The 12,679-nt window shown below is 41.6% G+C and overlaps 1 protein-coding gene across 3 annotated transcripts in view; it reads left to right on the forward strand.

Annotated features, from left to right (window-relative positions):
* The window catches only part of LOC145341012 (chloride channel protein 2-like), a 534,390-nt gene that overhangs the window by 470,857 nt on the left and 50,854 nt on the right, over nucleotides 1-12,679 (forward strand). For 2 of the 3 annotated variants that reach the window (XM_080185697.1, XM_080185699.1), the window contains 3 exons: nucleotides 1,155-1,266; nucleotides 9,638-9,708; nucleotides 11,625-11,678. In XM_080185697.1, coding sequence (XP_080041823.1) covers nucleotides 1,155-1,266; nucleotides 9,638-9,708; nucleotides 11,625-11,678 — 237 coding nt within the window. The remainder of the gene's footprint in view (nucleotides 1-1,154; nucleotides 1,267-9,637; nucleotides 9,709-11,624; nucleotides 11,679-12,679) is intronic. The other variant, XM_080185698.1, reaches the window with a different exon arrangement.

The following is a 12,679-nucleotide window of genomic DNA, read 5'->3' on the forward strand; positions in this document are numbered from 1 at the left end:
ATGAAATTTAAAGTTTGATCACGAATGAGTGTATTCCTTGATGAGTTGCAAACTTTTGCACGATCAGCTTGGCAAGAATCAGAAGAATTTGCAACTCATTTTCATAAAGTTGCAGCCTATGGCATAACCAGTGTCACTCAGCACTCTACAATAGTCTCATATAGCTCCCATTTCCCTTCAATTAACACTATTTGCTGGAGAGTATCGCTCAGAATAGGAACGTAGGAACTAAAAGCAGGAGTAGGCCATTTAGCCCTTCAGGCCTGTTCCACCTTTCATTTTGATCATGGCTGATCATGAAATTCAATATCCTGATCCCACCTTCCCACCATTTCTCTTGATCCCGTTAGACACTAGAGCTATATCTAATTTGTTCTTGAAATCAGACAACATTTTGGCCACAACTACATTCTGTGGTAGTGAACTGCATACGTTCACCAACCTCTGGATGAAGAAATTTCTCCTCACCTCAGTTCTAAAACGTTTACCCCTTATCTTCAAACTATGACCCCTAGTTCCAGACTCCCCCATCATTGGGAACATTCTTTCAGAATCTACTCTGTCTAACCCTGTTAGAATTTTATTTGCGTTTTATTGGTGTTTTTTCTCACTTGCTGGTTGGATTCTCTGCGTGCCCCTGTGGTGTGTTTCATTGTATTTGGTTGTCAGTGGAGTCTTTTGATCCCGCATCCATCAGTGGGGTTTCCCGTTCTATGCAACCCTGCTCGTCGCCCTGACGAATAAATTTCACATGGACCATCAACCCAATCTGCATGTCTTTTGGCGTCTGGGAGGAAACTGGAGCACCCAGAGGGACCCCACACAGACATGGGGTGGATGTGCAAACCTCACAAAGACAGTCACCTGAGGCCGTAATTGAACCTGGGTCCCTGGCACTGCGAGGCAGCACTGCTAACCACTGTGCTACTGTGCCACCTTATTGTCAACTCAACAGTGCCAAAAAACAAATCAATTGCTTACAGGAAAACAACTTGCTATCACATTGAATTGCATTAGATATGGAAGATGCTGTAAAATGGGGCTGCCGCTATAATATTACGTTGGGTCACAGCATTGAATTTATAGACCGCCTGGTTTAAAGGGTTGTCATGAGTACATGCTTTACTGAACACACAATTTTTATTTTTCCCAAGGCTGGTACTGAGGAGTCAACATTTTCTCCAACTCGAAGCTCATCGCAGAAGCCACTGAAACCAGCATTAAAACGAGTGCCAAGCAGTCCTCACGATGTTACATCAGGAACAGGTGAGCATAAAATGGGGCGAGCAAAGAGTGCAAATTCTGAAGTTCTCGGAGAACGTTCTGTTTCCTTGGAAACGGTTCATCAGCTTTTTTAATGCTTTCCATCTTGGTTCCTAAAGGTTTGCTCTCTGAGGTTGCGAATACCCAGAGTAGCAGAAGCTGCTGTGCTCTGCTCGCTGCGTTTTGTGTGGAGAAGTTATGCAAATATATTCATTATGCTGATGTACATCAGTTAACTAGGTCACATTCAGAAATTTGATGTTCGCTTCAATATTCTAAAATTCAGGCATGGAAGACGTTTCCAATGAGATTAACCTTGGTTAAAAATGTTTAAACTCTTTTGGACCATTCTGAAAGCCACCGCTTGAAAATCTGTACAGAATATTGGAATATATTGAAGGAATTATTTCTGTGCAAATGTCCATTCAACACTTCCTGTTACAAACTCTTATATACAATTTTAAAGAAAACTGGTAAAGAAAAGTGTTGGAATATAATTACACCTTTATAGCTCAATGATCTCAGGTCAGAGGGATCATCATTGCTGCCCTCCTATTACCCTCTGCAGAATCACATTGAGAGAAAGCACCTTCCAAAGCCACAATCACTATCATCTAGGAGGACATAGGGCGGCAGATACATAGCAATACCACTACGTGAAAGCTCCCCTCCCCGAGCTACTCGCCATCCTGACTTAGAAATATATCACCGTTCCTTCACTGTTGCTGGGTCAAAATTCTTTAAGAGCGTTGTGGGTGTACCTACATCATGTGGACTGCAGCGGTTGAAGAAGGCAGCTCAGCACCAGCTTCCTGAGGACAGTTAAGGATGGGAATAAATGCTGGCCAAACCCAATGATGCCCACATCGTATGAATGAATTTTATAAAAACCTTAATGTCAGAATCGGAGAGGGCTGCCCATAATAGGTAGCGCATGCATGACTGAGAGATGATTATTTAAAAGCATGATACACCTTTACCAAATCAGACTTTCCTTTAGATGCCACTTCATTTGTGTTTATTAACAGGGGGTTTGAGATTAAGAGCCTTGGGGTTATGCTGCAACTATACCAGACGTTAGTGAGACCACACTTGGAGTATTGTGTGCAGTTCTGGTCACCTCACTGTAAGAGGATGTGGAAGCATTGGAGAGAGTGCAAAGGAGATTCACCAGGATGCTGCCTGGTTTGGAGGGTAGGTCTTATGGGGAAAAGTTGAGGGAGCTGGGGCTTTTCTGTTTGGAGCGGAGGAGGTTGAGAGGCGAATTAATAGAGGTTTATAAGATGATGATGGGGATTGATAGAGTGGATGTGCAGAAATTATTTCTCAGGTGGATGTAGCTGTTACTAGGGGACATAACTATAAGGTTCATGGTGGGAGATAGAGGAGGGATGTCCGAGGTAGATTCTTTACTCAGAGAGTGGTTGGGGTGTGGAATAGACTGACTGCTGTGATAGTGGAGTCAGACACTTTAGGAACTTTCAAGCGGTTATCGGATTGGCACATGGAGCACTCCAGAATTATATGGAGGGGATAGCTTGACCTTGGGATTGGACATAGCTCGGCACAACATTGAGGGCCGAAGAGCCTGTACTGTGCTGTAATATTCTATGTTCTAGGGTCTATGTTCTATTTGCGTCTGCAGCACAATTTAAAATATTATAGAAAAGTCAGGTAATGTTGTTTAAATTAAATCTCGTTAATGCTAATTTTCCAGTTGCAAAATACTTTAACGTCAAACGTGGGACTTCTGAAGCATCTGAAATCATCTTGGATTTTATCTGTTGATTATCTGCTTTCTAATGTGTAATGTAAATGTGGCTCTTATCCTGCTCAACCTTTCAAACACAATTTAATAAGTTTTCAGATGATTTGCAATTCAATCAAATCATAATATTGCAGCTGTACGGGCAGTTATAAAATATTTGGTGACTGTCAGATGAATCTATAATGTGTTTAGAGATATAATTTAAATGTCAAGTGGTTTAAAAGGTAATAGAGTGAAATTCGCTTCTATGCAAATCTGAAATGTTAGCTCATCTCATAGGAAAAAAGATCAAAGTTCTAATATTCCCTTATTTGTGGCTGCAGTACTTAGTATTCACCAAAACAAGGTTCATTCTTTGCAAATACAGGAACAATATATCAGCCCACAGTTAACCTCCCTGAAATATTTTAACATGAAGGGAAGTGTTATTCCAAATTCTTTCTGAATAAGGTTCTTTTTTTTAATTTTATACATCCATTTAATACATCAAAGGCAGCACAGTAGTTAGCACTGCTGCTTCACAGCACCAGGGATGCCGGGTTCAATTCTGGCCGCGGTGACTGTGTGGAGTTTGCACGTTCTCCCTGTGTCTGCATGGGTTTCTTCCAGGTGCTCCAATTTCCTCCCACACTCCAAAGAGGTGCTGGTTAGGTTAATAGGCCATGCTAAGATGCCCTTTAGTGTCCTTGAATGTGTAGGTTAAGGGGATTAGTGGGGTTGGGAGGATAGAGCCTGGGTAAGATGCTCTGTTGGAGAGTCCGTGCAGACTCAATGGGCCAAATGACCTGTTCCTATACTGTGGGGATTCTATGATATGTGGCTGCCAGTAGCAAGGCCCACATGTATTGCCTAACTCTAAAATGGTGGTGGTGAGCCTTGCAGTCCACATGGTGAAGATACTGACATAATGCTGTTACAATTAAGAAACGATGATATAACTTGGCAAGGAATCAGTAGGTGATAGTCTTCCCTTTGATCTTCTGGGGTGCCTTTGATCTTTCGGGGGTAGAAGTCACAACTGTCATTGACGAAGCCTTGCTGAGTTGCTGCAGTACATCTTGTACATTGCACGTACTGCATCCACAGTGCAGAGGAATTGAATGCATAAGGTCATGGGGTACCTACCAATCAAGCACACTGCTTTGTCCTGGATGCTAAGGAATGAAAAGAGTATGAGGCTGATTGTAATATTCAAATCTATTTAAATATTACAACCTCCCTTGCTTTTGTGGCCTCGCCGATGAAGATTATCTCCAGCGAAGATCACATATGGCCCCCATCAACAGGGAACAGATATGCTGGTCTCGCCAGTAAGACCAGATGCCATTGAGGCCTGCCCAAGAGGCCAGGGACAGAAAGGGAAGGTGCCCCTTGGCAATGCCAGTCTGGCACCCTGACACTGCCAGCCTGGCACACTGGCACTACCCTCCAGGCACCAGGCATTGCCAAGGGGGTGGGGCATATAGGTGGTGTGCTAATTAGAGGGGGTAGTGGCTGCAGAGCCCCACAGTAGCTTGGTGGGGGGGTGGAATTCAACCACAAAGGCCTGCAGTAGATGGAGGAGGCAGTGACTGTCAGATCTCTGTGTTCTGCAAATGGCGCTGTCTGCTGCTATCTGCCAGTTTTCAGGTAAGCTAGGCCACACCCAATACCCTTGGTGGCATGAAACAAGTTTGGCCCCTTTTTTTTGACAGAGTCAGGTAAAAATCAATTTTTTTACTTGCCCAAAAAGAGGTGCAAATTTCTTTCATTTTCATGCTCATTTGGCACTTTGAATTTTTTTGGTAAGGTTTTCAGCTTTGAAAATAAGTGCTAAGAGAAGACCCTAGAATTATAGTAAAAATTACAGCTCAGATGAACCTACTTGGCCAGTTAACCCATTACATTGGACGAGGGAGGGACAAGTTCAAGCTGGTCACATACAAATTGAAAGCTAATGTCAGGAAGTTCTTCACACTTGCAGTCGTGAACTTCTGGGAAGGGTGAGAGAACAAACTCTGGAACCAATTGAGAAACAGCTGGATTCTTTAATCTGGAAATGAGCCAAATACATGGATGAGCTGAGTGTGCGCCTTCATCTTTATCAATCTTACCATATGTTCCAAATCACACCTTCCCTTTGCAAGCACAGCTCACATTCACTGTTATTCTCTCATTTACTAAGATCCAATCACAAATTGTCACCAAATGTCAATCGACTTAAACTTCTTTTCTCCATTGAAAAACCTCTCCAGTTCCATTTTTAACCAATTTGCAAACCTAACATTCTCTACTCTGCATGAAAATGTATTTAAGGCCTAGTTAATAAACAAGTGCAAAGAGAAAACCTTAAACCCTTTGCTCCTGTCAGTAGCTTCTTAAAGCTCATTGTCTGCTCCTACAATCCAGATTCAGTTCAAATAATTCATCTTTATTTCCTCCCTTATTTTTAGAAACCAGAGTCCCTTCTCATTTCATTCATTGTTTTGCTGAATAGCAAGATCTTAGATCTTTTTGTATGTCTTAAAACTGTTGCAATGTTAGGACGCCATAAAGAATTCTTGCATTTCGTGGAGTCAGTGACCTCTTAAGCAGATTAAGCATTTTTCTTTTATTGGGAATTGACTCATGCTGCCCTGTATCAAAAACATGTTCTTGCAATCTGGCCTGCATACTTATGCTTTTACAACAAGTCATGGGGCAGACCAGAAGGCTCCTTGATGAGACAAGGTTTAATGTAAATGGTAAGGCCATTTAGTGCACAATAAGGTGAACGTACAGAGCAACCGTTACCAAATGCTCTTGATTTCTATATCATTGCACAAAAATAATTCCAAGCTTCCCTTCTGTGCTACATTGCAGCAGTGTTTTGCTACAGGTCATTTGCTAACTCTGCCCTTCTGCACTCTATCAATTTCACAGCTCTTTGCTATATGGCTTCTCCTTTATCAAATCTTCACTGCTGCCTTTTTGTACCCATACTGAAAGAGTTACTAGGCAAGCATTCTACCACGCATCCTTCCTTTGAAATTAGCTTCATGCAAAACACAAGAAGGAATATTTCAGTCCTCCCCCAGCCTTGCTGTTAGTTGCTCCCTTTTTCCCCACTAGCCAAGGTTATGATTTCAAAGTCTAATTTCAATACAGATCCAGCAGCTTGTGGCCATTGTTCTGCGGAACAGTGGTCAAAATAATTCTCAAATACGACAAGGATGTTGGTTGAATTTCAGTTGGAAGATGTTTTGCGTGTATGATGTATAATGAAATTGTCAATATATTTCTTATAACTGCATTACACACAACACAGAAGATCCTCCCACACTATCTGTCTTTGTTCCTTTTTTAATATAAGCATTTACAAGTACAGTGCCTAAAATTGTTTATGTTGCCTGATGTTTAATGTACTTAGTAATACCTAATTCTTGAGCCTGTGTTCATACCTCCTAATAATGTGGTTAAAATTTGTATTGTTTTATCTCACATCATGAAGATAACCCTCATGCCATTTTTTATAAGCTCTTTTCTCTGTCTTAAAGACTTTGTGCTATTAACTATTAAAACAAAACAGGCAGCCAATTCACTGCCATGGCTGGTACATGACACCATTAGACTGCTTTTGCAAATACAGATCTGCAATCATTTAAAAATCTTTCTTTTGAATAACCTCCGCCAAAGTTCAGCTGTGCATCTTGTAATCATAGTTAATTTGATTTGTATCTGCATGCACCACATTCATTTATCTGCATTAAACAGCATTAGCTTAACAGCTGAGGCTCTCCAGAACCCTTTGAATCATCGTGCATTTTGACATCCCACGCCATTTTGTGCTAACCAGTAACTTCATTATTGAGTGCTTGCTTCCTCGCAGTACTGCAATCATATATTCAGCCATCTCTTCTGAGCAAAGACACATAATGGGGGCAATTTTACCATTGTATTGCACCCATTTTCGGGTGTGTAAAGTTGGTTGTGAGGCGAATAGCGTGATCCGTGCCTGTCTCTGTGCAGATTCCCACTTTACCAAGGCCCGAAAATGGCCACGATCAGCACTGTGCCCAAAATGGGCATGAGGTCATTTTAAATGCATTTGCATTTAATTTTGCATAAAGTGCATTCACCCATCCAGATTCAGTGCGAAACATGTTCAGCCAAGGTCTGTTTCAAGTGCTCCAGCTTCTGAAGGGGCAAGTTCAGAGCTTCTAACAGCTCGCTGACTCAGATCGGTGGTGGAGGAGGGAAGGCCAGATCATTCAAAGGACAAGGGGGTACCAATCATTCTCTGGGCGGGGGGAGGTGAAGGAAGGAGGAGGAGGCGGGCCAGATCATTTTCTGTTGCAGGGTGGGGGGGGGAGTGGGGTGAAAAGGAGGAAGGCCAGGTCATTCTCTGGTGGGTTAGGGGACAGGGAGGGAGGCTAGATCGTTCTCTGGTGTAGAGTGGGGAGGGAGGCTAGATCGTTCTCTGGTGTAGAGTGGGGAGGGAGGCTAGATCGTTCTCTGGTGTAGAGTGGGGAGGGAGGCTAGATCGTTCTCTGGTGTAGAGTGGGGAGGGAGGCTAGATCGTTCTCTGGTGTAGAGTGGGGAGGGAGGCTAGATCGTTCTCTGGTGTAGAGTGGGGAGGGAGGCTAGATCGTTCTCTGGTGTAGAGTGGGGAGGGAGGCTAGATCGTTCTCTGGTGTAGAGTGGGGAGGGAGGCTAGATCGTTCTCTGGTGTAGAGTGGGGAGAAGGAGGAAGGCCAGATATATCTCTTGACTTTAGATAATCCCTCATAATATACAAATTGCAAACCGTTGCAGCAGTTTGTTCCAAGTTTTCTTTTGGGATTTGGGCAACCTGGCACTTACCATTTGTTGTGCCGTAACACAAGCCAGAGATTTAATTTGAAAAGCAAAATTAGATACCTGAATGAGGTTATCGAATCTCGGCTTGGGTAGAAGGTGCTGCTAAGAACACTGATTCAAGCCTTCAATCATTTTGTAGAAAATGGCTCTGCTTAACTTACTTCTAGTTGCCATCAGTCATCGTAGATTCCCCAGGTAGTTACTTTCAAAGATTGTTTAAAAGTACTCTCTATCAGTTTTAATTCTGTTCAGAGTTAATTTCATTGGATGGGAATTTTACAAGAATGATTCTAAGTGTCCAGCTGTCATGAAAATGGGAGAGTTTCTGGTCTGTTTTTTATGTATTTATTCATTGAAAAAGTGGACTAGACTGTTTTTAGCTGGTGCAAGCAGTGGGCAGGGCTTATTTTGTCAGCCAGCCTGCAGAGGGAGCTATTGCACATGTGCAGACCTCTAATGCTGTATATGCGCAAGACAGAGAGAGGATGGCAAGGCCCCTACTCTGACAACCAACCTGAACCAGCTCCCCCGCTGCAATCGTTAAGGCCCGTGGCCGATTGCAAGTCCCATAATGCACAGACATCTAGGCCCCCCACCACCACCACCACCACCCAGACCGATTGTGCTGCCCCCATCCCATTAAGCAGAACATCAGCAGGCCCCCCGCTCCCGCCCCCCCCACCTCCACCATTCATGGGGATCAAGTATTTTCCTCGCCAGTGAGAATCTCTCCCGGTGACGCTGTAAAGGCAAGTGAGCTCGGGCAATTCGGTGCCGGGTTGACTGAACAGATGCAAATCCTCATTTAAATAAATTTGAATAAATTATTCAGCATCTCGCCCATTTCCGACAAGGGGGGGTGACTGCGCCGGAAATAATTGCGAGAGCTGAGAAATGGGTCCTGATCCTGATTTCTCAGCTCTCCTGCAATTTTATTGGCTTGCTTGGGTGGAGCAAGCCAGTAAAATCCTGGCCATTTTCTTAGGGTTTGATTTTAAATGACAGCTATCTACAGCAATGGCTGTTTTGTTTCACAGTATCATCTGACAACACTAAACTAGATTTCCTGTTTTGTTTTAACAGAACCTTGAATAGAATAATGGTAATAAGTTGCCATTATAGGGATATACTTACACTGCATTTACTATAATTTTGAAGCAATTTATTAAGTATACAGGCAGGGTTTTAAACCCCAATGCCAGCCTGGAGGAAGTGGGTAAACCAGTTAAAGTGGAGGATTTGATTTATCCACTGGTTTCCATGCTTCCCAGACCAAGACTGCAACAAACTACAAAGGGTTGTGAACATTGCCAAGTCCATCACACAAACCAACCTCCCATCCATTGTTTCCGTCTAAACTTCCTTCTGCCTTGGAAAAGCAGCCAGCATAATCAAGGACCCCATGCGCCCTGGGCATTCTCTCTTCCACCTTCTTCCATCAGGAAAAAGATACAAAGTCTGAGAATATGTACCAACCGACCGAAGAACAGCTGCTTCCCTGCTGCCTTCAGACTTTTGATTGGTCTTATCATATATTAAGCTGATCTTTCTCTACATGGTAGCTATGACTGTAACACTGAATTCTACACACACTCTCCTTCCCTTATCCCCTAGGTACTCTATGAATGGTATGTTTTGTCTGCACAGTGCACAAGAAACAGCACTTTTCAGTTATCCCAACACGTGACAATAATAAATCAAATCAAATCAATAAATGCAGTGCTGAAGAAATAGTTAATTCCAGTTTTCACCGTGGAATATTTAATAAACTTGAATTCATTTCCTCAGGTCCCCTGGATCAAACAGGGATTGCACTGAAAAGCCTGTTCTGTGTGAACCCAATGGATGACCCAGGAGAGGTAGGTGTCTCCATCATCATCTGCAGCTGCATATTCAATGCTGCTAGTTTTGTTAGCTATTCAGAGCACATACACCTCGTTGAGATTCTGGATAGTGTATCCGCAGGTGTATGAAGTAAAATTCATTTGTCAATCTTTTTTGAAAGGGCTATATTTTTCCCACCAGCAATGAAAACGATTTTCAGGGTAAAATGAGCTTTCAGCAAAGCCTTATGCCTCATCTCTTGACGTAAGCCTTGCTACACATTTTACTAGCACTTTCCCTTGTATTTAACAGGATTTGGTGGTCCAGGCAGGAACTCTTGCTGTCACTTTGCCCATTCATGATGAAACTCTTTAACTGATCATATTTGAAATTATGTTCAGATATAATAAGTGTTAATTGTAGTTCATAGAGTAACATTAATGTAACACGAGAAAAAATTGAAGTGTGTGTGATCAATTCTCAACAGAACTGCAGCAAACTGTTATTGCACCTTCTCAAGTTCATCTCTAACATTGTAGATATCAAATGATAACTAAGGTGCCAACTATGTCTAGTTAACTTCTCTTTAGTACATTGAAATTATGAATGAGATTGTAGATATTTATTAAGTATAACATTGCAACCATACATATACAAACTCTTTGAAGTCAATTTAGCAAATTTGTAGTTACATTTAAAATATGTCAACTTGTCAGGCATCCTCTAATGGGCAAAGCATTGATAAACAGTCTTACAGGTGTTAAAGGCCATGTCAAATTGTTGTATAATATTTTGTGAAACATTCAATATTAAGTGGCAGTAGGTATAGAGGGGACTTTTTACGCAGAGGGTGGTGGGTGTCTGGAATTCGCTGCCTGAGTTGGTGGGGGAAGTATCTGGATATGTTCCTTAAGTGCTGTAAACTACAGGGCTATGGGCCAGCTGCGGGCAGGTGGGATTAGAAAGGGGACCTGGCTGCCCTTGGGCTGGCATGGATAAAATGGGCTGAATGGCCTCCCAGTGTGCTGTAACTTTTCTACAGTCTCCCCGTCATACTGAAAATTAATGATACACATTGTTGGAAAAGAGATCGAGAGGAAGGCATCCAGAGAGGTTCTTTTTTTCTCTATTTTTCATATTCGTTTTGCAAAACTAGAAGTAGCTCTTCTGTATGAGGGAGGTGGGATGGAGGATTAAATTAGTCGGACCCAAAAAAAAAGACACAAAGCATAACCAATTTCTATTCCAATAACACTATTTTGGAGTTGTACATCATGAATTGAGCAGTCTTTTTTTTATCCACAAATAAAGCAATAAAAGTTACTGGAGCAAGAAGACTGCTATTAAAGGGTTGAGATACTGAGATCACAGTTTAACGAATCTCTAATGAACATGTGTGAGTTGCGTTTCATCTGATTTTGCTTTAAATTCTTCCCCAATACGAAGAATTAGGAAAGTGCTGAAAGTACTGTGAATTAATGTGCTGCCTTGATAAAATCACACTGCTTTCCATTCTGTGACCACGGTTATTGAATGACAAGTAAAAAGCTAGCTTCACTCCTCCTCATGCAATGTACTGTGTTTTTTGTATGTAATACATCTTCTGTGCTGCTATATTTGTATCATATCTGTCATTTTGCATAAATTGTAGCAGAAAAGCTGAAAGATCCTGTTGTGGCGTGCTGTCTTATTGTGACATAACCTCCAGTGACGTGAGATGTTCAGCATCACTATTAAATACTTTTTTTTAAAGGGGGCATTCTTCTTTTAAAAAATTTAAAGTGTGATTGACAGGTTAAGGAAAAAGGAACCTTCGGAAAATTCAACTGTTAAAAAGTAAAATTCTCGTGACCCAGAAATGTTGCAGTGAGCTTTAAACAGATGTAAGGCTTCTCCCTGGATGGTGTGACATGAGATGTATAACCTACATTATCCTATCTTTCTATCAAAGAATCAGGCAATTTCAGAGTACAGAAAGTCGAAACGCGTACGAATATCTATAGTGGTAAGTGAGGAAATGACATGCGGTCAAACCATTATCATCAATACATAACCGCATTGTCCAATCAAAATTAATCCAAATTTCTTACTTTGCTCAGAGCATCATGCAAAATCATTTCAGTGTCATCCTTTGAGCTCGAAAGGGAGACAAAGAGACCAGAGCAGTGCAGTTAAGTAACAACATGAGTGGCCTTCTCTGGATATTTGCTTTCAGATATGGTGACGCAATTTGCACTTAATGCAATGCAGAACCTGCAAAACATTCTGTAAATAGTTTTCTGACTGTAATTCTTCAGCAATCTTCTCATTTTCATAATGAGTTTGCTTTCAATCAAGGTGGGCTCGCTAGATTATTAAGAATCAGTTTAAACAAGGAACCTTATGAATTCAATCCTACTTTGGATAATCAAGCCATTTGCACCAAATTCACTTACGGTCAATTTATATGGAATGTAGTTATTTGTCTTTTATTAAAAATTGACTTTTGTGCATAAAAACTAGTGTTTCGAAAACAAAAATAGAAACGTTGCACCTTCTCCAAACTAACAAAACAAAATGCTGAGAAACACTCCCACAATCTCTGAGAATGTCAGTCCGTGACAAGCTTCAAGTGCAGCAATGGTTATAGACCACGTTGAAGTCAATTGTCGGATTGCAAATCTATATCAGCCCCAGTTGTAATGGTGCATTATGTTTTCAATAACTGTGGAAGGGCACCTAATTGGATAGAATGTTTGTACCCATCACTAAAAGATTCTCTTTGGAGCTCAAGGGATAACCATTTCAATAGATACTTACACACATGAAAATCATTTTCATACTGAACACATTTGCTACAGTGCTGCCGCAGCACTTCGTTAAGAGAAGAGAGGCTGTTCAGCACTGTAAGACTTCAAAAAGAATTATCCATGGCTGACTTCAAGCTGTGGCAGCATCAGCACTTGAGATAGTTGCTTGTCATCAATAGTGCTGATTGTTGAGATGCCGATGATTCCATTCAAAATA

Source organism: Carcharhinus amblyrhynchos, chromosome 3, assembly GCF_965287045.1.
Source record: "Carcharhinus amblyrhynchos chromosome 3, sCarAmb.v2.hapA, whole genome shotgun sequence".
Taxonomy (NCBI): Eukaryota; Metazoa; Chordata; class Chondrichthyes; order Carcharhiniformes; family Carcharhinidae; genus Carcharhinus; species Carcharhinus amblyrhynchos.